Genomic DNA, 23392 nt, shown 5'->3' with positions numbered 1-23392 from the left:
TACCTTTTTATGGTTACGTACTGCAGTCTGTGACGGAGTTTGGAAAACATACAGCAATTTGCTATAGCAATGAACATGGCAATTTGCAGCATAATGCACAAGGTTGCCCTTTTAAATACTATTCTAATACACGCTCTTTCTTTTTTTATGGAAAAGCAAACAATATCACATCCTTACTTTGATAAGTGTCTCGTCTTCTGTTGTGACACATTACATGAAATGTTAGGAACAGAAATAACAGTAAGATTAAGTGGGGTCGTAGTTTACAGTAATGGTTCTGGCCCTCCACTTCTCTCACAGCAGTTGTCCCATCAGCAGTTTGCAGTCCTGCCTGCAAGCAATTATCTGCCAGGTACCAAACTGCAGATGCAAAGCTTGAGAAAGCTCATTTATAAAATACAAGCCAGAGCTATACAAGCCATAAAAGCAAAATAAAATGCAAGTTGTAGCTGTTACTTCATCTGACGTGTAAATGCATACATCTAGGAATTAAAACAATGCAGGAAAGCCTTGCAAGATAAGGGATTCTCTTCTGGGAATTGGATACAACATAACAGACTTGGGATTTTTTAGGAAATAAAAGATCCCACCATAGTGATGGTATAAAAGAGCTCAGGGTGTTGCTGGGTCTATCAATAGGAGTAGAGAGGTTATGTGTGTCTCATTTTTAACCCTCAGCTGCCATGACAGTAGCCAAGCCCTTCTCACTGCAGAATTGTTCTGTGCAAACTACTGTCTCAAACTACTGATGTTAGGATACAGCCATGTGGTCTGCCCAGCCCTATCTCAGCTTCCCTGCAGGCACATAAGGAGCCACGCAAAAATTCCTCTCCCTCTCTGGTCTCTAGAGTACAGAATCCATGGATCTCACTTTAGTTCTGCTGGGATTTTGCTACATGCTGTCTTGGAAGGTTGGTTACCCACGTTGTATGTGTATGATTATTCACGTTGGCTTTTCTTGGCCATGCAACATGTGAAAATTGTGTAAAAATGATAAATCAGTTACCCAGAGAAATAAAATAAAATCTGTTTTAGGGCTGATTTAGAATTTCATATCTCTGCATGGTGTCCAGAGACTATTAATTAATATTGAATTTGTAACTTATGAATTTGCATTAATTGTGTAGTAAGATTCTACAGTGGAAGATTTTGTTCTGTAGAATTACTTAAAGCTCTCCATAAAGCTGCTGTCTTTATAGAGTTAATTTTTTTTCAGTCTCTGAACAATCTAGAAGCCACTTGAAAGATCTTTAAGTGGTAGCTTGATATTGTGCCTGTTCCTCCTTTCATCTTGCAGGGTTGTAAGGTTGGAGAGTCTGTGCAGTAGTTGAGGAAGCTGAGTGTTCAAGGGAGAACGAAGTGGTAGGCAAGAAAAACAGCAAATGCTTTGCCAGTACTTGTGTGCAAAAGAATGTTCTTGTGCCTTCAAGCAGGAACAAAACTGAAGACAAACTTTTTCTTCCCAGGCAATGATGTAAAGAATGTGCATGCTGTATCCATGCCATGCTTGGGAAAGGCTGAGCTGGAAGGCCTGGTCATCTGGGCATGAAAGTAATGCCCTGTATTAAGAAGTCAGCATAAAAGCAGGCCAGATAGTGTTTGTCAAGCACTTAACCTGCATGGATAGCTTTTGGTATGGAAAACTGGTTCTTGTGGTGAGGAGCTGCAGTGAAACACGGCAGCTTTACAAGCTCATTTGCCTGAGTTGGGAATACTTGAAAAAGAAACTACATAATGACTTGTTCTTGCAGTTCTCTGGATCCTGATACCCTACCAGACATCTGAAAGGCTTATTTCTGGTTATAAAAGCTCCTCTGGTTATGTTTTTATGTCAGCTCCAAAAGCTATACAAAAGCTACAAGCAGTGAAAGTCAGTGGTTGCAGTAGCAGCACTCCTCTGTATGAATGGCTTTTGGAGGACAGGGCCATTAAAGCAGGCAGGAAATACAGAGTCAGGAAGAAACACTTATAAATCTTACCTTTCTTGGAGAGGGTTTCAGCTGCTGCCACTCTGATTTGTTTTCTCACTGGTGCAAGCTTAGGAGTCACGCGGACAAGGCAAATTAGGAAGCTGCCTCCTGAAAGAATAGCCTTTGTCCAAACCCACCCACTAGTCTATTTTGGCATAGTGGGGTAGAGGGTAACGGTGATAAAACAGAGAAGTGATCTGTGATACAGAATGTCGCTGGGAGGAGGACAGAGGGCAGGGATTCTGTAAGAGCAGAGAACTGCTGGATGAGACGGCGTGTTTGGATCAGCAAGAAAAATGCATCCGAAGTAGAAGTGAACTTGTCTCATGTTGTGCGTTTGGATGTGTGATTCTGGCACGCAGATATCGGCTCTGCTTCTGCCTGTGAATCGTGGCACTCCTCACACCTGCAATCTGATGCAGTTTCATTCCTGCTCAGCTGGCTGCAGTGTTAGGAGCTGAGGAGGGTGAGGGAAGCTCTGTAGAGCACACTCACTGCAGAATAAAGGTCAGAAAGGAGCAGCAGAGGATCCCCAGGGTTACTTGTTTATTTAAGTGACCTTCATGATGGTTTGAGAGACATACACAGGGATTCTCCAGTCTTTCCAACCTTTAAGCATTTTTATTATATGTGAGCTAAAAAGCGGTGACCCATGGGAGCAGCCCTGTGCAATTTTACCTGACAGTCAGGCTGAAAAGATCCACAGCCAATGCAAATACCAAGTTAACAGAATTTCCTGCTCAAGATGCAGTTTGTAAACATTGGAATATCCAGGCTTATCACAAAATCCATCTGGCTTTTCTGGGGGATTCTTGAGCTTAAACAAAAGATAGAGATATGACTGTCGCTTCTGATGTCTCCTTGGAATGACTGAAAAGAGAATGATTGTTAGAAATTGAAGGCTCAGGACTGTTCTGTTTGTGGGTATGGTTCTCTCTTTAAGGATTCAGCACGTACCACATCTTACCAGGACAGTCAGACGGCTGTGGCATGTTTCCATGGGCTGTTCCCTTCTTGGTAAAGATGCTCAGCTGAGATTCTGCAGTGCATAATTGTGTTTCGTGGCTGCTGTGCTACAGCTGTCGGTATCAGCTCCCCACCTTACTGTGATTGCCAGTGATCCTTATAGCAGCAGGAGAAAATGGACGGAATAATTCTTCTGAAAACAACAGTTGAGTATGAAGAGGGGAAAAGTCTCGTTCTGGTCTGAGTGACAACTGTTTAATTGTCCCAAACAGCAGCAAGCTGGCCATTTATTGGTCTGTTTGTTGGGTTGTTGGTTGGTTGGTAGGTTTTGTTTTTACTTCTCTTACATTGGTGTCAGTTATTCTTTATTTCCAAGAACTCTGGCAGTTATTAAACATAATCATCCACTCCAAAATGCATCCAAAACACATCAGCAGCAGTGTATCTTCTCTAGAAGCACACACCTTGAAAGCTAACTGGTCTCTGAGGAAATCCCATGCGTTTGTACATGAAACCTGCTGTGTGGAATCTCTCAACTGAATCTCTGTCAGGGTGTCTGTGAACTCAGTATTGCCAGCAAGGGTGCCTGTGGCCAGTCAGGAAAGGAACTCTTTGAGAACGCTACGGGTGGGGATGGGTGTAAAAAATTGGTGGGTAGAAGATATTGATGTTTTTGTAATATCAAACTATGATCCTACTCTCTCTGAAGCCAGTAGCAGCATGCTAGTCAACCTCTGTGAAAGTAGGTGCAACTTCCTTGTTTTCAACTAATGCATCTGCTAGAGCAATCTTACCTTTCTGACGCATCTGCTGAAGCTGTTAAATTACAGTGTTTGCCTGGGAATTGTTCTGTTCTACCTTGTGAAACAATGCTTTCAGCCCCTTTAGCACATTTCAAATCAAAGCGATCGAATTCCTTAGAAACTGTTATGAGGATACATAAAAAAGATGACTTCACTTTCTAGAGAGATGTACCTTCACAGAAATAGTACACAAAGCCACTTAGCAGCACCCACCCAGCGCTTCAGTCCATCGGAATAGGAAGTAAAGGATCCCATTACAGATGTTTGGCTGCAGACGGAACCAAGGGAGGCTGAGCATAATTACTGAAACTGAAATTGACCGGAGTGCCAAAACTCATTTTTGGGTTTTGCTTGCACATTTTGTAATTAGTGCTATGTGATATAAAATGCAAGCACTGTCAGCACTGGAACTGATTTTAATACCTGTACCAAGGTCAAATAAAGACTGGCTCTGTGTGATAATAGATGCACGGTGCTGACTTAGTCATTTTGCTTTCTCATTAGTTCATCATTTCAGGTATGTATTCACCTATTCTCCAAATGGGAGGAGGGGGTTCTAGTCAGCTTCTTTCTTTTCCCTTCTTAAATTTGTTTGCAAAGTGCAAATATGAGCAGCAGATGCGAAGTACTTTAATCTTGAGTTACTGTTGTTTTCTTACCCTACAGGACAGTCCAGAGCAGCCATGATACCTCCGAAACAGCCGAGGCAGCCGAAGGGAGCTTTGGACGATGCCATTGCCTTTGGAGGAATAGTAGAGCAGGAGACATTGAACAACTTACAGCCAACACCGCCTCCACTGCCGAAAAAGACAATTTTGAGAGCTAACACAGAGCCCAGTCCCAGAGATCTCCAGAAGCAAGCTCTTGAGAACAATCTGTGCATTGTGGCCAACCCCACCTATGACATTGACACCAACTGGGAAGCGAGCAGCGCCTGCTCCTCGGTCAGCTTGGAGCTCAAGGCACTGGACAACGAGTCGGGAGATTCCTTGGACAGGCCTACAGAAAAGTTAAGGACAACCACCTCAGCAACTAACAGTGTTTCCAGCCTAACCACTATCAGTATTAAGGACCGCTGTTCCAATAGCATGGAGTCTCTGACGGGGAGACGTGTCTCGCAGTCTAAGCAGAGCAGAGGTGTCCAGAAGCCACAGAGGCAAGCACTTTATCGGGGAATTGAAAATCGAGAAGAAGTGGTAGGTAAAATCCGAAACCTTCACACCGATTCGCTGAAGAAGCTGGCACTTAAATGTGAAGACTTGTTCATGGCCGGACAAAAAGACCAGCTGCGATTTGGAGTAGACAGCTGGTCGGATTTCAGGCTCACCAGTGACAAGCCGTGTTGTGAGGCAGGTGATGCAGTTTACTACCCGGCTTCTTATGCAAAAGATCCTCTCAACAATTATGCAGTCAAGGTAAGAGGGGTTTTGAATAGTGGTGACCTTAGACATCAGCGACAGATTGTAGCGACAGTAGCCATAATTGCACTGCCCCCAGGTGTGGTTGGTCCTACAGTATTACTTGTAGTGGTGCATGAAAAAAAAGAATCCCAAGACAAAGGGACAAAGGCTTTTCCTTCTGTCAAGAGCCGTGGAATTTGTACCTGCTGTTGAAGTTTCGTCTCTTTTTATTGCAACTCCAAAATTATTAAAAGAAGATCAGTGCAATTCAGTCTTTGGCATGATCGTTGTTCAGTGAAATATTGAAGAGAAAGCTGTATTATTTTAAGACTGGTCAGCACTTTTCTGGGAACTTGTAGTACTAAAAATTCACCTGCACGCAGATTAACCTGTGTTGAAATACTAAATCAGATGATAATAAATCAGCACTCTTAATTATAGAAGACCTAAAATTTTTTCCACTTTTAGAGCCGTGTAGTTTTAAATGTAAACTCCAGAGCTGTATGTTTTTCTGTTGCCATACTGGTTCTTAAATTGTCACCATGTCATGACCAGCCTTTCAAAATCTGTCTGGCCATCAGTGTTGCCCTATGAACTATAGCATGAAAATGATAAGAAAGCTGAGCTTGTCCGTTTTGACTTTGTTGCCTTTTGCTAAAGAAACAATTGATTTATGATGAGGTGGTTGTTCAGCAAGTCCATAAAAGAAGTGAGATTTACTGGACTTACTGCTCTGTATTAATGAATAGTTGGCAGCTGTCTCGCTAGGTGTTGATACTTCACAGGTTTTATATTGGTTATTTTTTCTGAGCTCTGCCTCTCTCCAGTTCTCAGTGTTTATGGGGTAGGAGGACAGTGAGAAAGGCAGCTGAGAGTCATGGGTCTGTCAGACTTCCTGCATGTCCTTGAGCAAATCACTGAACTCCTGCCTCCTCCTCGTTGAAACTGAGATAAAGCAGTTATTACCCAGCACAGGTGTGAGACATAAGTCATTATTCCTCATAGAGCACGTTGGCATTCTCGGAAAGGTGCTGTTTTAAAGGAGCAAAACATTGCTTTCACTCCTGCATGACTGCTTACAGGAAAGATAAGTGAATAACAGAAAGGTAAGGTTGTTGCAGTTGACACCTTCATCTGAAAGGGCATTTTTTCAAGGCAAATTTGTGGGCACAGTCGTTTGCATTTCTTTAGTAACCAAGGCTCTCTTCTGGGAAAGATTTGAAGTTAGATATGGATGCTGTGTGGATGCCATGCCCAGTGGTGCAAAGCAGCCGAGAAAAGATCATGAATAAGATGGTGAATTTATCTGCCAATCTGGTCTGGTTGCAGAATCGAGTTTGGTGTTACTCAGGTTCTTGTCAGTCTGCTTTCAGCACAGTGATACAAACAACATTGCTTCTGGGACCCAAAGTTGTAATTTTCTACATGGGCAGATTTGGGTTAGCTCCACTACAATTCCTCTTCGCACAGTGTGTGTGTGCCTTGAAAGTACAGCCTGACAGGCAGGACCTGTGCTTTTACTTTAAACGTTTAGGCAGAGGACAGGCACCTTGTACAAAGCCAGTAAGACCAGAGCATGGCAATGTCATGCACTCAAATACCATATATTATAAGTGCTATATTTTTTCCACACTTTTTGTAGTTCTTGGACTACAAAATTGTGTCATAGCATCCTAGATGTGACAAGCATGAGTGACGTATCCATCACAGCATCATTCAGCTGGAGGTCACAGAGAGCCGTTTGCTGTCATGTGAAGATGAGAAGTTATTCTGGGAATTGCCCTGCCCTGCAGTTGATGTGCTATTGGAAGATAGTCTCACTACAGACACCCTCTGATTTCTCCACAAGCCAAGCAAGGCCCACATACAGGATTACTGTTGTATTTTCATTTTCTCTTTCAGATCAGGCTCTCTTTAGTTCTACACTTCTTTGGTAGTTGTTTTTATTATTGCATTCTCTGTGCTAATACACTGAATTGCATTGCCAACTTTAAACTACAGCTAGTGGATTTCTCCCCTTATGATGAGCTTCAGTACATTTCAACATTGTTTTAACATTTGTTGCTGAGTTCAGCTTTGATTTTTTATAAAATCTCCTAACAGGTTGCTCCTGTATCACAGGGATTGTTTGAATTCAGTTTCAACAGATGTTCCAGATTTACTATCATGAGTATTTTTGGTATGAGTCAAATGATGTCATCATCTGCCTCAAATAAATGCATGTTTCTGTCATTTTAACCCTCTTGCCCCAAAACAGAAATAAAGGCAGGATTGAGAACCAGTTTCCTCTACAAAGTGCACTGGACAAGTCCAGTTCTTACAGTCCCTAAGCAGACTTAATATGGCAGCAATGTCCCAGGGACCTTAAAAAAACAGTAATAATGCAATTACGTGAATGAATAATGGTTAGACAACGTGAATTACTGTGCCAGTGCAGTGGAAGGAAACAACTTCTACTTTCGATATCAAACTCTCAAGGAAATGATAGTGCAATATAATAGGCACACATAGTAATTATGGTTCAGAGTCCATGTAAATGTAAGGAAATCAAAGAGCTGAGCTTATGGCCTTCACCACACGTGGTCTGGCATGTGCTGCAGTGCGGGTCAGGTAGGATAACAGGACTTGCAAAGGTACAAACAGCTCCAAACAAGCAATTAAATATATATTGTTCTGATTGCTTCAGGGTGGCAGAATTTCTCTGTGAGTGAAACATTTCTGCTAAGGTTCTCGTTCCATGTGTAAAGTGGAGCAGTGCAGAAATAAATAGTATTGGCTGACAGCTTCCTAGTTGCACTGGCAATTATATTCCAGTTATATTTAGTTTGTCACTTGGTGTGCTGAGATTTGGTGGGTTTTTTTGTCGAGGCGGTTTCCTAGCGGAGCCTGCAGAACTTTTCTCAAATGTCACCCCAGAACATCATGCTGCAGATCAAAATAAAGCCACCCACATTAAACTTCAGCCCCTTCCAAGATCAGTTCTAATAGTGCAGAATTCTGCGTTCTGGCACATCATTAAAAAGTCAAAGCTCTGTTTCGAAGCCAGATCAAGAAAATGAGGTCAATCAGAGATCAAACTGGCCTCCTCGGAAAGAAAACACTGTGCCAAGAACAAGCTATCAATTTGGGATTAGCGAGCTTTCATTCTACACAGAATTTCATTTGCAGTTGTCCCTGTGTGTAATACAACAGAGCAGCACAGATGGTGCAGCCTTTGTGATCTTCTGTGTTTCTCATTTTCAGCACTTGTAAATTCATTTCCCACAATATTCATCTTACTTTAAATTCACCGATGCCCTGTAAAATGCACAGGACAGAGTGGAAATGAGATTCCCTGCTGGTGAAATGGAAGCCAGCCTATGGCGCAGTAGGCTACAGGATCCGTAATGGAAAAATAAAAGCTAATGCAGAACAAGTTTTAAAAACTCTGAAACATTAAAATGTTGCTTCTTTGTGAAGGAGAAAAACCAAAAACAAGAAGAATATTGAACTGGCAGGATATAGAGAATTTTGTCCTGTCCAAATAAACATGACCAAAGTTTGGTTGCTGTGGATGTACTGAAGAGAAGACCAACACATACCAAGTCTGAGATCACCTTGTGAGACAAGTCTGTAGGGCCAGACCACGTACATCCCTGGCTCCTAAGGGAGCTGCCTTATGTGGTTACTGAGCTGCTTTCCATCATATTTGAAAAGCTGAAGCTGTCAGGTGAAATCCCCCATGACTGAAAAAGGGGAACCATCACTGCCATTTATAAGAAAGGGAGAGATGAGGAGCTGGGCAACTACAGACTGGTGAGCCTCATGTCTGTACTTGGAAAGATGGTGGAACAGATTCACCTGGAAGACATATCAAGGCACGTGAGGGATGAGCGGGTGATCTGAGACGCCAGCATGGCTTTACCCAGGGCAGATCGTGCCTGACCAATCTGATGGCCTTCTGTGAAGGAGTGACACCATCGGAGGACACAGGGAAAGCAACTGGTGTGGACTTCTGCAAGGCCTTTGTCATGGTTTCCCACCACATCCTTATCTCTGAACTGGGGGAAGGTGGATTTGAAGGGAAGATCATTCAGTGGATAAGAAGTTGGTTGGAAGGTCGCAGCCAGAGGGTTGTGGTCAATGGCTCGACGTCCAGTTGGGAAGATTTAGATTAGATGTCAGGGTAAGGTTTTCACTGACAGAGTGGTGAGGTGCAGGAACAGGCTGCCCAGAGGGGCTGTGCATGACCCATGCCTGGAGATGTTCAAGGCCAGGTTGGATGGGGCCCTCTGGGCAACCTGATGTATCTAATACTTGATCTAGCTGTTGGTAGCCCAGGCTGCAGCAGGGAGGATCGGAACTTGAAGATCCTTGAGGTCCCTTCCAACCGAAGCCATTCTGTGATTCCTTGGTACCAGCAAAAAGGGAGGTGGAAAATTCCCATTCCTTCATACTCATATCTCTCTTCTTTCATCTCACTGCCTTCTTGCATCACAAGGAAGGGCTTTTTACTGACATTGCTTCACCTTTTGAACAACCAGCCCATTATCAGCATTAGAAAGAAGGCTTGCCAAACTCAGGTCAGCCTCTTTCTTCATAGCTTAGAAAAAGCAACAGGATTTCTGCATACATTTTTTTAACAATAGGTGACTGGAACAGACAAATCACACAAAGGAAACTGGGTTGGATATTAACTCACACTTTTGAGATAGCATTAACCATCCCCAACAGAAAAGCTCTGCATCAGCTTCTTTTGCAATTCATCACAGTCTTGTTAATGAGTTGTTAATACTTGTTAATGAGTCCATCAGATTTCACAACCTGGCCCCTAAATGTTTTCAAAGGTAAATATAGACTTTGCTTACTAACTTACTTTGCTTAATTTACTTTGCAAATTTTGAATCTCAGTCATTCAGATTATAGTTGTAGATGATGGTGGGGTTGTTCCAATACAAAATGCAAAGCCTTGTGTTATTAAACATTAATGGTATTAAAGGCCAGCATTCGCTGCTCTGTTTCAAATTCAGAAGCTGAAGTTCAGAGTATGGAGTGCAACACAGAAAATAACAAAGTAGCACAAAAAGTTTCTCAGCCCTTATTTTTTCTGATTCCATTTATCTAGTGAAAGTCAGTGAAAGAAATTTCATTCTATCAGCTTAGAACCGATCAGTAGGAAAATAATTGTGTGTCTCCAGTGCTTGCAGCACATTTCCCCCATTCTAGTAAGGTATTAATACAGTGAGAGTCTGAATTCTGCAGTCTGAAGGCCCAGTGCTTACCTGGACTGCATCTGTATTTCAGCAGGAGAATGAAGAGTAATCAGACACTTAAAAGCTCATCACATTGCTGCTGGTCCTTCTTTCATTCACTGTTTTATGAATTCAGACAGGTGTCTGATTCATACCACAGTCTGTAGCTGCTGTTTCCAGGCAGTTTAGCTTTCCATTCCTGTTTGTCAATTACAGAACATTTAGTGTACAAACTTCAGTGTTTGTGGAGTCACCAATTTAATCAGCCTTAAATAAAGCAGCTGCCTTTTCCACTTCTCACATCGTGTTGTTTGTAAACAAAAAGCAAGAGGCAGGAAATACATCTCTAATCAGATTTCAGCTTTCTTGTTTCAGTAGATACGGTGTGCTTGTTCGTGTGCCCATATACTTGCATGTATTAAACAAGGGAAATGAGAGAAGTGTCCATAAGCTGTCGTTGTAGGGCATTTGTGTGATTACAGTTTGTTTTTATTATCTTCTTTAACAACAGGATAAGGATGGGAAAACTGTTTTCATAAAAGCAGTCACTTCAGTATTGATTTTAATCAAGATACCATTTGGTCTTCTAATTGCTGTTCTGTTGATACAAAGATGACCTCTAAAAGTCCCTGCAGTAGGAATGGAATTAGCATCTCCATTTTTGATGGAGTCTGAAACAAAATCTCTTATTTAAGAGCTGGTGCTGGGGGACATTTGGCTGTGCTGTGGATTCTGACTGTATAATTGACAGTGATGTGAAGGATTTTTGCACAACAGTAACAGTGGAATCAGTGAGTTTTTCACCCTGGGAGGGATAACAGTGATTATTATATATAAGGTTCTGTTCTCCTTGGTGCTGGAGAAGTCTTAAATGAAAGAGAACCCAGAAAAGAGCAACAAGAAGCACAGGGTTAGGAGTAATGCTAAGAGTAATGAGGGCTGGCTGTTTTCCAAATGCAGAACAGTTACATTTTCCTGAGTGTGAAAGTGCAATGTTAAACGGTGGAAATCAATCATTTTTAGTATCAGTTGGGATAGGAGAATCAGATTGATTGAAAGTAAAATAGAACTGAAAAGCAGGGGAAAAAAATGAGAGGAGATAGAGGACACCTCCCTTCCAGGGTGCCGTAAGTAGGCTGGGAAGGCATTTCATAGGGATGATCCAGCTGGCAACATACAGCTCTAACCTTGGAAAGGTTAAAACATGCACTTAGAGGCTCTGAATGGTCTCGGTGAAGTTAGCAGAAGTGTGGTTAACATGCAGCAGTCAACACAGATGAGTCTCTGTGGGACTGCAGTTTTGATGAGTAAATGCCTTAGAACAGAGACCCAACAGAGGTGGTCCAGTGGCTGTCATAAGGAGATTGGGGCTTCAAGTTGTTATGACAGTGCACGCAATTAATAAGGATAATTATGGTGATCATGTACATATCAAGATCTTTCTGGGCAGCAATGAGATATGGCTTAATAGAGGAAAATGTCAGTGTGTGCTTAGGATGCTGACTAATGATTGAAAGCAGTTAAGGTACCATTTTCTAATGAGTTTGCTGAGCCAGAGCAAATCTCTCCATCCCCACACACACACCTGACTGAAGAAATGATGTGTTAGTGTGTAGGATTTCAGTTTTCAATTACAGTGGGCAAGGAGCATGTATCCAGTTATTTAGCTCAGCTGATAGGTGGTAACTTGTTATGCCACTCTGAGTCATGCAATCGTCTGATGTTCAGATATTCTGTGCATATTTATTTATAAATATTGCTATTATTTTGTTGTTGTTGCTCAAGCTTCATACAAACCTGAGGGAAAAACAGGAAATAAAATTGTATGGATAAACAAGTGACTGTATTGTAGGTTTCACTGCAAAGTTACCGTGTATCAGCTGCTATTCTGACTGGAAGCACAACGTGCCTGAATTGTATTTTCCAGGCAGTATTACATGCACGGGGTATGTAATGTACAGGCACGGGGTGCTGCTTGCACATACTGATCTGCAGCTACAGATCCAATGCAACACATTCATGTGCCAAGGTCAGTTCAGCACAAAGTGTTTCAGTGCTGGTATTATTATAGTGCTAGACTGTAGACGCATTACAAAAAGGATATAGAATTTACAAATGAATCATTATGTTATATCTGTTGTGTTTATTTTCTTCCCCCAGATTTGTAAGAGCAAAGCTAAGGAGTCCCAGCAGTATTATCACAGCCTGTCTATCCGGCAGAGTCTGGCGATCAACTTTAACATCCAGCAGGACTGTGGCCATTTCCTTGCTGAAGTGCCAGTTCGCCTCCTTCCATGGGAAGATACTGATGCACCGGAGGTGGAAGAAGAGCAAGAAGAAGAGCAAGAACCTGAGCACAAGAACGGAGGCGCTCCTTCCAACACAGAGGCTTCGCAGAAGGACAGCTCAGGTAACCAGGGGACCATCAGCAAGCCACGCAGCCGTGTTGTGGTCATCACACGAGAGGTGCCGTACTTAACAGTGGCAGATTTTGTGCGAGAGTCTGCTCCTCGCCATGCCAAAAGCCCGGATTTATATGAGAGGCAGGTCTGTCTTCTCCTTTTACAGCTGTGTTTGGGCCTGGAGCACCTGAAACCCTATCACATCACCCACTGTGATCTGCGGCTAGAGAACCTGCTGCTGGTTCATTCCAGACCAGGAGGCAGCCCTCTGAGCTCTGAGTCCGTGGAGCCCAGTCCCAACACTGCGTGCCCAGCCAGGTTAATAGTGAGCAATTTCTCACAGGCCAAGCAGAAGAGTCATATGGTAGATCCTGAGGTCCTACGGGATCAGTCCCGCCTGGCTCCAGAAATCATCACTGCGACGCAGTACAAAAAGTGTGATGAATTTCAGACTGGCATCCTTATCTACGAAATGCTGCACTTACCCAATCCCTTTGATGAGAATCCAGAGCTCAAGGAGAAGGAATACACTCATGCTGATCTCCCCAAGATCCCTTGCCGCTCCCTCTACTCTCAAGGGCTTCAACAACTTGCCAGCTGCTTGCTGAATCCCAACCCCTCTGAGAGGATCCTGATATCAGAAGCCAAGGGAATCCTTCAGTGTTTGCTTTGGGGTCCACGTGAGGACTTGTTCCACGCTCTAAGAACATCTTCCAACCCAGCCCGGAAAGATGCTGTACTTCAGAACTGGCTGGACATCAAAAGGACGCTGCTGATGATAAAGTTTGCGGAGAAGTCCTTTGACAGGGACTGCGGAGTGATTCTGGAAGACTGGCTGTGTTGTCAATATCTGGCTTTTGCGACTGTAGACTCCCTTCATCGCATTGTGAGAATCATGCAGCGGCACTAGTTTATAAGGCCTGCTGCTTTTTATGAAGCACCTCCAGCCCAGCCCTCGCTCCAGCCTGCCCTAGGGCTCACACTTTGAACAAGTGTTTAAAAAAAAGGCCTAGATGTCAAAGCCAGCAACTCTGAGCAAATAGGTTCTAATTGGAGAGATTGCCTCCTGTACCCAGTATGACAGAACTTTGCTTTTTTGCCAGGCCTCTTAGGGATTCGTTTTATACATATGACTGCATTTGGATCAGACACTTTGTAGCTAGATAAATATCTGGATGAAAAGGAGAGCAAACTTCGATACCACTATTTCTATAACTACAGTAAACAAATTGCCCTCCTCTTCTGGGTAGTTTCTGCCAATTCTGTATGTAGCATTGGTAGTGAATAGCAGAGATGAATTAGTTGTAAATGGGAGATGGATGACCCACATTGCCCCACTGCTTTCATTCCACATCCCATGCGAAATTTCTTGGTCCCCCACAGCTGGGCTGGACTCTTCTTTCCTTTGGGCTCAACCAAGTGGATTCTCCTCTCTCTCTTACATTTTATGCCTTCTTTTTTCCTTGCAGATGTGGTTGTCCTGCTGATTGCACCCCTGTCAGCAGGCAATAAGCATTTGTGCTTTGTTCTCTTCCCTCCTCTCCGTCTGACACACTGCCTACCCACATCCTTTCTAATCTCATCCTTGATTTCAGCAATGTTGCCTTAATTGGACTGTTATCCTTGGCTTGAGACCTCTGCATTAAAAAGCAGAATATGCACACTTAGTCTATCCTGTTTCCCCTACTTGACGCTCACCAGTCTGGACAGCTGATGTACTGTAGCTATAACCACATTTATACCATAAAAATACAACACATGGTGGGCAATTGAAATTCCCCTTCCATCGTAAAAGGCACTAAAGCCTGACTTGAAACGGACAGGCCATGTATAATCTTCTCTGACAATCACTGCTATGAATTGGGGTCGAAAATAACAGCCACCTCTTCTGTTTTATTTTGGTTTGCTCTTGTCACTTGTGCCATATTGCAAAGTGGGACTGAAATTGGCTCTGCTGGCATGTTGGCAGGAGATAGGAGTGTTTGGAGCTCGTCTGCATGTAGCTAACAGGCCAAATGGAGACACTTTTACTGCAGACACAGTTCTCTGAAGGGTAAAAACAAGGGGCAAAAACAGAGTTGTTTAATTATCAAGGGAGCTGTTAAGTTTGGCAGCCACAACTAACAGCATCGTGATCCGTTTTTCCCACAGCGGTGTTTGGCTGCACTTCTCTTGTCTGCTGTAACCAGTGCATGCTCATGTTGCTGTAGACAACACCCTGAAAATGGCACGTTGTCAGAATAGCTCAAAGATCAAAGATTGCAGACGGGGTTTGGGACGAGAGCGGGAATTACTGAGAATAAGAAGCAAAATTTGAAAAAATTCAACCTGAAGGAGCTTTGCATTTTTAGAGACATCTGCTGACTTCCTTCCCTGACCCAGTGGCTGTTTCCTCCAGAACCTCTGCAGTTGAACAGACGGTGTGTTTGCTCAGTATTGCTAGGCTCTGAATTGCTCTCTGAGTCGCTCTGAAGAACTCATTCGGATGTAGAGGAGCAAGTGATGCTGAATATTCTAACCCAGGTGATGGAAAGCAGACAGCCCTAGTTATGAGCCTGTGCTTCTCTTCTATGGATCTATGTGCAATTCTTGTATGTATTTTTTAAAGCTGTATGTTACAATGTTCACTTTACACACCAGCCTTTACCGGATGCTAGATCTGCAGCCCCTTCCTTTACTTTCCTGGCACATAAATGCAGCTATCCATGTGTTCCTTTTATGGATGGATGTTTCATTCTAATTGTTAAAACTGTGAGGAATCAATTCACTTCAGCCTTGAAACAAATAGCCACTTTATACAGCGTATGCATGCTTGGACCAGATGCATGGAAACAGAACAAACAGTCCTGCAGGCTTAAGGTCAGCAAAACTAGCTCTGGATCCACACCATTCATTTGGAGGGGTTGAAATTTCTGTGTTATTCTTCTCTGGCATCTCTCAGAGCTAAGCTGAGTACTGTGTAAGCCTACGTAGATTGTGCTGTAGTATGTAGACAGTCTCTGTGACCTTTCTCAAGACTTTCTGAAACTTCTGATTATTATTCTTGTGTTTGATTCACCTGTATCAGTGAAGGATCAGGCAAGGATAAGGGTAATATATTTTCACATGAGATTTTTTCTTTCTTTTCTTGGCAAGAAGGCAAGGATGGCAGCATTGACGGGGGAAAAAAAAGACTGTGCTTTAAAAGCCCAAGTGCAATGTATGTAGTTGAGATGCTTCGCTGCATCAGGAAAGAAAGTTTCTATACTACTGCCGAGCAGCTTGTAGAACCTTGACAAAGAATCACACACACGTTGGGTGCAGCCCTGCTTTACCTGGAGACAGGAGGGCAGTGCCCTCACGGCTTACATACACCGAGCATGACAAGCCACATGCATCCTATCTGCTAGCTGTTAGTCGCAGTGCTGAGCTGAGAGTAGGGCTTCGTGTTCTCTGTGGTCTGGTTTGTGTTTGTTTCATAGTGCCTGCGTGCACATAACTTCTCACCCAACTCATGTAGGCTGTTGGAGCAGTTCTTGGACCACTTGTCATTGCAGGGGGCTCGTTCCTTGAAGCCAGTGGGCTTCCGTGTTTTCAGATTCACTTGCATGTCAACACACACATGCAAAGTGGAATTTTGAACGTTTTACAACCATATGTATTTAATGCAGCGGGTCCGAAGCCTTTGTATCTCTAGCTATCTAATTTCTGTTTGTATTTTTTATGATGAACCAATACTCATTTTAACTCTGCAGTATAAGCAAGCATGGATAGATGTTCACTACCCATCCCTTCTTGTGCAGCACTGGGTAAACTTTAGCAATTTGTAATGTTGTGTGTGTTTTTCTTTAGAGAAGTCAAACACATCCTGGCCTGAGGTATTCCTTCGGGGAGCTTGAGGCTGACTTTGCAGGTGTGCCCATAACTCTGATGCTGGTGATGGTAATGTTTGTGATGGTCCTTCATCCTGGCAACAGATATTGCCACGTAAATATCCGAGAATGTATGCATTAAATTGATTGTAAACAGATCCTAAGAATGCTACAGCATAATTGCGAAGCAAAAGGAAAAAATCCCCTTCTGTTTGCAGCTGAGATCCTGAGTACAGCAGGAACAAAACCCCCAGCTGTGCATGTTTGAACTCACATGGATACGTGCACAGACCTTGAATTTTTTAGCAGTCGCACTTTCAGTTGAGCTCAAGAAATAGGAAGAGCTGCAAATCTAAGATAGCAGTATTGATTGTAAATATATATTTTTCTATTAATAAAAGCTGTCATTCAGATATTTTTATCATGAACTCTAAAGAGTTTTCCAGTGGAACTAACTTCTGGGAAATCACGTGCTTGCTTGAAGAACTATCATGAGTGGTTTCTGATCTCATTAGAGCCATTAAAACCCTCTCTGATGTTACAGAGAGGACACAGTGATTGGATTCACAACATGTAGTGCCTTGTCCAGAAACTCAAACGAAGCCGGTCAGTTGGTGGAAATCTTATTCTTCTTGTAGTAGCCCTATAAATAATACTGCCCACGTTAAGATGCAGACAAAATAAATTAATAAAGTAAATGCTGTATTTTGTACGATACTGAGTTGACCTATCCTATAAGATCTGTTTCTGAAGTTGCAGTTAGGTGAACAGGTTCTTCTCAGTTGCTTGTTGTACAGCATTAAACCTGATTAACAACCAAAACTGTGGGCTTTCAGGTCTGGAACTGCATCTGCACAGGGAGAACAGGACGAGTCAATTGGTTAGACTGACGGCCGCATCAAAACAAGCCTAATGCATTGACAATCTCAGCTCTAGGAGACGAGGAGCTGCTTTAGTTTGGAAGGAGCAGTGAAGGTAAGGTGTGCTGATCCCAAGGGCAGTAGTGGATGTGCTGCACACCGTGCTCTGTGGATGGAATGTATGCCTCTGGTAAAAGAGAGGTTCTGAATAACCAACCCCTTGAGATGTTATGGAGGATGGGTTTGTTCTGTCTTTCTTACTTATTCCTCAGATCCGATACGGTCAATATGCATAACCAGGTGAATATGAAGAGAATCTATCAGCAAAACCTTACCTAGAAATGTTCAGGAATGAGAGTATCCAGAATCTGATTTCGGAGCCTCAGCAAGGTTCAGTGCAGAGGCCTGATCTCTCTTCAGTATTCAGACATTATGAAACCAACAGCACAAGCTAGGATGCTTTGCTGCTGGCCCGCAGACAGGAACACACAGCATTTACTCAAACATTCCACCTTAAATCTGGTGTGCTCCGCGCATCCCGGCAGCCCCCACAAGGTATGAATGAATCATTTTGACATTTCAACACAGAGGAGTTCCAACATTTTAGGAAAAGATATTATTTAAATAAATCAGATGTGTGTTAGTGATCGGCCACTTAGAGAATTGATTCAGCAGCTTTGCACCGTAGGGCCGTAACTTTAGCATATAAAAGTAGTATTTGCTGCTGAAGTAAGATGTATCTGTTTCTCTGGTGCTGAGAAGCCCCACTTAAGTTAATATATTTTGTTTGTAATAACAAATTCATGTGGAAATATAAATTAAATAGTTCTGGTTTTATTTAAATCAGTTGCAACTTTTCTAAGGGATACGATGGTAACTGAATCAAACTGTTTAATGCAATCTCCTTTCCTCTTTACTCCAAACAAGAGCTAAAGCATGCTCCTCTGTGCAAGCAGTGCACGACCATTTCTCAGTGCGTGAGCGTGTGCTCAGCTGTGGTTTTGCAAAGATGGCCTTGGTTCTGCTACAGCTCCTGTAAAACCTACAGCACAGAGAGCCTTCAGTGCACGGCACAGAGGTGAGATGGTGATGTGGTGACGTGGTAACGTAACATCAAAGAAGGGCAGAGTTAGAGTTTTTAATGCCTGTAATAATAGGCCTGTGGAGATATTCTGTGGACTATCATCTGGATTCCAAACATACTAAAGGAATACAAAGAAAATGCTTTTCAGAAGAAATTCTGGCAGACGTTCCTATGGATTTTACTATTCACCTGGATGCAGTATTTGAAGGATGGTGGTTTTGAACAGACGTAGAATGTAATTTAAATAATTCCCTGTAAGCCTCCTTATTGGTGCTCCACTCAGCATTTAGTTGGAAACCACAGAATGCTTTCAGATCAAGCAGAGTGGCCAGTCAGAAATGAAACACTCAGCATACCTGTACAGAAGCATATTCCCACTCAATAGAATGTGAGGATTTGGATTGTACTTCAGATTATGAAGATTTCCTTTTCCATAAACCCAAGGGGAAAATTTCAGGGATTTACGAGATGCTGGAATTTGTTTATTTTTTAATGTGGAAGAAATGTATGTTCACATATATACATAAATACATACGAGTGTGTGCAGGCACATTTATATGTACCTATGTATGTATATGAATTTTTGTATCCCAAAAGTATTCTTTGACCCCTTTAATCTGAAAATATATATATTATATATCGTATATGTAATATATATTTAAGATTGTGTAAGTTTGAATACAGTCATTTCATAAGGAACACCTCTTCAAAAATGGCTCGGGCCTCTATTTATCATTTGGCTTGTTGGTATTGGAAAGTTTTGCAGTTGAAATCCTTGGGTTTTTTTCTTTTAAAACTTAATTATGCTGAGCATCTAACAATATGTTCTTGTCTTTAATAGAAGGGGAGAAATTATTTTTAAATTAGGGGTTACAAAACGGATGATCTTTTATAAGCGAGATTTCTTTAAAATCCCTTGACTGAGGGATTTGTTTTTCTTGAATTTGAACTCCATTCTTGTGGGTAATTTGTATTTGGAATTCCTGGTTGCATTGCTTTATCTGGTGCTTCATATCAACATGTACACATTTTTATATAAGCATATAAACTTCAAGCCTTCCTTTGTGATCAGGGGCAGTTACACTCTGGTTTGCTGTGGTACTTTGCTGTGTACTCTGTGGCATTCATGTTACTGTGTAAATAAACTAGTTTTATTACACTCCAGCAAACATCACCTTCTCTCATTTTTCTTCTAGGTAGTTAGCTTAGAATTCACATCTCTGAGGAAAATGCACATGGCAAGTTGAGGAAAAGATTGTGCTCCAAGCAAAGCTGTCTGGTGGGCAGCAGCAGATGGGTGTGAGTGCTGGTGGTGCAGCTTCAACTGATGAGCAACGCCCGGTGCCTTGGGCTGTGCTGCAGTGGGGCTGGGGTCCCTGCTCCCAGCACAGCCACCATGCTGCTTGCAGCCTGTGCTGCTCTGTGCCCCAGCAGCCTGAGCGCAGCTCCATCCGGACAAGTGGCAGCAGCAGCAGCTCACAAGAAAGCCCTGCCAGCAGCTGCTGCTGATCAAACCACTTGGAAGGCCCTCCTGGAGGGAGGTGACCTGGCACGTTAATGACAGGGGACACTGAGCCAAAGTTAGCAGTTTCCCCGGTGTGGACAGGGCTCAGCTGATCTGATGAGGAGTAAAATGGCTCTCAAGGAAATTTTTGTATGCTGTGACCGTGTGGGATGCCTTCAAGGCACTTGTCTGCAGTGGAATTCATTTTGTGTCTGATCTGTTACCTTGAAGCATACAGCCTGATGGAGGGTCTGTGAAAAACAGATGGGATCGTATGCATCTTCCATGCTCATGCAGACACACATCAGCAGCAGTGAGATGAAACAGCTCAATTTGGTACCCGGACCTGATAGCAGCAATGGTAGCTGCAGATGCTAATTTATTAGCATAGCACAGATGACACCGTATACATTGGAGCAATGCTGTGGTTCTGCATGACAATTGCACTGCTCATAAGTATTAAAAAAAACCAACATCCTGAGGGCTCAATTCTTGCTGGAGCTCCAGTGGCTTTGTACAGGTAATGTCATCGATTTTGGTGGGATCAGAATCAGTCTTCTGTAACTGCTACGTGCCTTTCACAACCATTCCTCAGACACTGTTCCAAAGCCTTTCCAAACCAGCAGAAGCTAGAGTCCTTATGCTTTTTAAAAATACAAAGCTGACAGATTCCAGAGATGTGAGTAAATACGCAACCTGTTTAACAGCCCGACCGATTTTGGCTTTGCCAGAGTAATCCCCATTCACCTGAACCAAGTGCCATGGACTCAGCCAAACAGATTATACTATTTGCAGTGGCGATCACCACTCTGGAGGGAAAAGATACTTAAAAAGTTACTTGTCAAGATCCATTTGAACTTAAATCAATCCAAGCTCTGGTAGATGTCTGTAAGTGGTCACAGACTGGCATTCTCGTTTCAGCTTGTTCCAGGCACGCACAGAAGGGAAGCTAACAGACACTTGGTTTAGGCTGATGCAAGAATATTTCTTTCTGTTTTTTCACCAGCTCGGAAATTCACTTTAATGGTAGACTAAGTCACTAAGGACTTAGTTTCCATGTACAGCAAACTTGTCTTTGTGTTCCAGAAAATCTTCATGCTCTGCAGGGTTCCTTTTTTGCCCAACTTTGTAAGCATCTGTGCTGCTACATGTGAATCATGCCAACCTCCTCGTTACCAGCAGTTTTAACTGGTATTACAAAGGCACAGCCAGCTCACGAGGCACGCTAGCAAAGTTAAATACTTGTTGCAATCCATACTGCAGAGAAAGGATGTGGTTTCGATTCAATTGTGAGCCAAGACTTACAGTTCTGTGGATGAAGATGTGCATTAAATCACCAAGTTGGGCCCTCAAACCTACTGACCTTTAGTTGGCATCTCAGAAGGCAATGCTACAGCCTGCTGCTTAGCCTGGCTGCTTGGAGCCAGGTTTGCTTGGAGGTGGGATTCTTGCTATCAGTTCATCTTTTTCAGATGAGAACACAAGCAAAGTGAGGAGTGGTGTTTGTTGTCTGGAAAACAAGACATTGGTGAGCCACTGGGAGAGCAGCTGGAGGGCTATGGAGCAGATTTAGGAGTATTAAATCAGGGAACAAAATCATGGCCATTGAACGTTATCTGTCAGCATCTTAACTGTTGCATCACACACACAGGACCTGTTTGTTTTACTGTCATCAGGGTGTTACTTTGTCACACTGCAGCAGGCAGAATCAGGACATACAGTTACTGGAAGAAACTGACAGTTATTTAAGGTTAAGCCACACAACCCTTTACTAGATTTTATACTCCAAAAAGGTGAGGAATGGGAACGAGGAGCTCGTTGCAAAGGTATGTACCACTGTCTCGTTGTTTTTCCAGTACTAGCCAGACTTAACCATAGTCCTTGTTCAACAAATGTGAAGCTGCTGTCTTAAGCAGTGCATGGTGTTTTATAGATGTGCCATGCCACTGGCATCACCTGAGGCAGAGGGATCCAGATAGATCTGAGCACTGCACAATCATCAGCGGCATGAAGTTCAACAAAGGTAAGTGCCAGGTTCTGCACCTGGAATGGAGTAATGCCAGGCACAGGTACAGACTGGGAGATGAGAGACTGCAGAGCAGCTCAGCAGAGAGGAATCTGGGGCTGGTCGACAGCAGGCTCAGTATGAGCCAGCAGAGTTCCCTGGCAGCCGAGAAGACAAACCATATTGGGGTGCATCAGACAGCACAGCCAGTCAAAAAAGGTGATTTCCCACATTGGTGTGGCCTCACCTTCACTACTGTGGGCAGATCTGGGCTCCACAATACAAAGAGGTCCTGAAAGTGTCCAGAGGGAGACAACAAAGATGGTAGCAAGGGATGTTCTGTGAGGAGAGGCTGAGGGCACTTGGATTGCCTTAGTGTAGAGAAAAGGAGGCCAAGAGCTTTGTTCTCTACAGCTTCCTGAGGAGGGGGAGCGGAGAGGGCAGCAGTCTATTCTTCCTGGTAACCAAGGAGAGGACTTGTGGGAATGGAGCAGAGCTGGGCCAGGGGAGCTTTACAGAAGGGGTCAGAAAAAAATGTACCATAAAGGTGATTGAACACTGGAACTGGCTTCCTAGCAAAGTGGTTGATTCTCCGTGGTGGAGAGTGTTCAAGAAGCATTTGGATAATGCCCTTAATAATATGCTTTAACTTTTGGTTTGCCTTGAATTGGTCTGTCAGTGGGACTGGGTGATCTCTGAAGGTCCATTACAACTGAATTATTATTCTGTTCTACTGTACTGTGATCTGTTCTGCTGTATTCTGAGGCACTTGACTTGCCACCTTGGGGCTGGGGAGAGCCCATACTCCTCTGCTTAGCAGCATGCTGCCATTTAAAGACAAATGCCCCAGGGGCAACCTAGTTATAGGTATTAATATCAGATCCTGTTTGTTATTTTTTTTGTGGTTTCATTGGACTCTTAATGATCTAGATTAACTGCAATGAACAGCAGAAGATTAACTTAAAAAAAAAATAAAGTTTTTTTTTTCCCAGTAGTTTATCTATAAGAAGCAAACTATTAGCTTTGCAAAATGTAAACCAAAATGCAAAAGGACATCAGAGTTCTTCTAAAGAAAATGGCGAATTACATCAAGATAATAAAACCATCTGAGTTCCTACACAGGCACTAAATTTATATCTGGAGATGGGCCAGTAGTCTGCCCACATACAGCCACTACCTCAGCCATCTGCAGAACGCCCTGTAACCTGTGGAGCTAGTTATGCAGCTTCTGCTGTCCAGGAGAGCAAGTTTCCTACCAGGCTTTCTCCATTTTATTACTGAAATGAGGTTTATGCACTGCATGACTCAAGGTCACA

General features: G+C 43.0%; 1 protein-coding gene across 10 annotated transcripts in view; it reads left to right on the top strand.

Moving 5' to 3' along the window:
* Positions 1 to 19743, top strand: part of PEAK1 (pseudopodium enriched atypical kinase 1) — a 95332-nt gene extending 75589 nt beyond the window's left edge. For all 10 annotated transcript variants that reach the window (XM_048956545.1, XM_048956538.1, XM_048956541.1 and 7 more), the window contains 2 exons: positions 4406 to 5154; positions 12531 to 19743. In XM_048956545.1, coding sequence (XP_048812502.1) covers positions 4406 to 5154; positions 12531 to 13682 — 1901 coding nt within the window. In that variant the 3' untranslated portion in view covers positions 13683 to 19743. The remainder of the gene's footprint in view (positions 1 to 4405; positions 5155 to 12530) is intronic.
* Positions 19744 to 23392: the final 3649 nt, after the last annotated feature.

This window comes from Lagopus muta, chromosome 10 (genome assembly GCF_023343835.1).
Source record: "Lagopus muta isolate bLagMut1 chromosome 10, bLagMut1 primary, whole genome shotgun sequence".
NCBI lineage: Eukaryota > Metazoa > Chordata > Aves > Galliformes > Phasianidae > Lagopus > Lagopus muta.
This window is presented reverse-complemented; position numbering and strand designations above follow the sequence as displayed.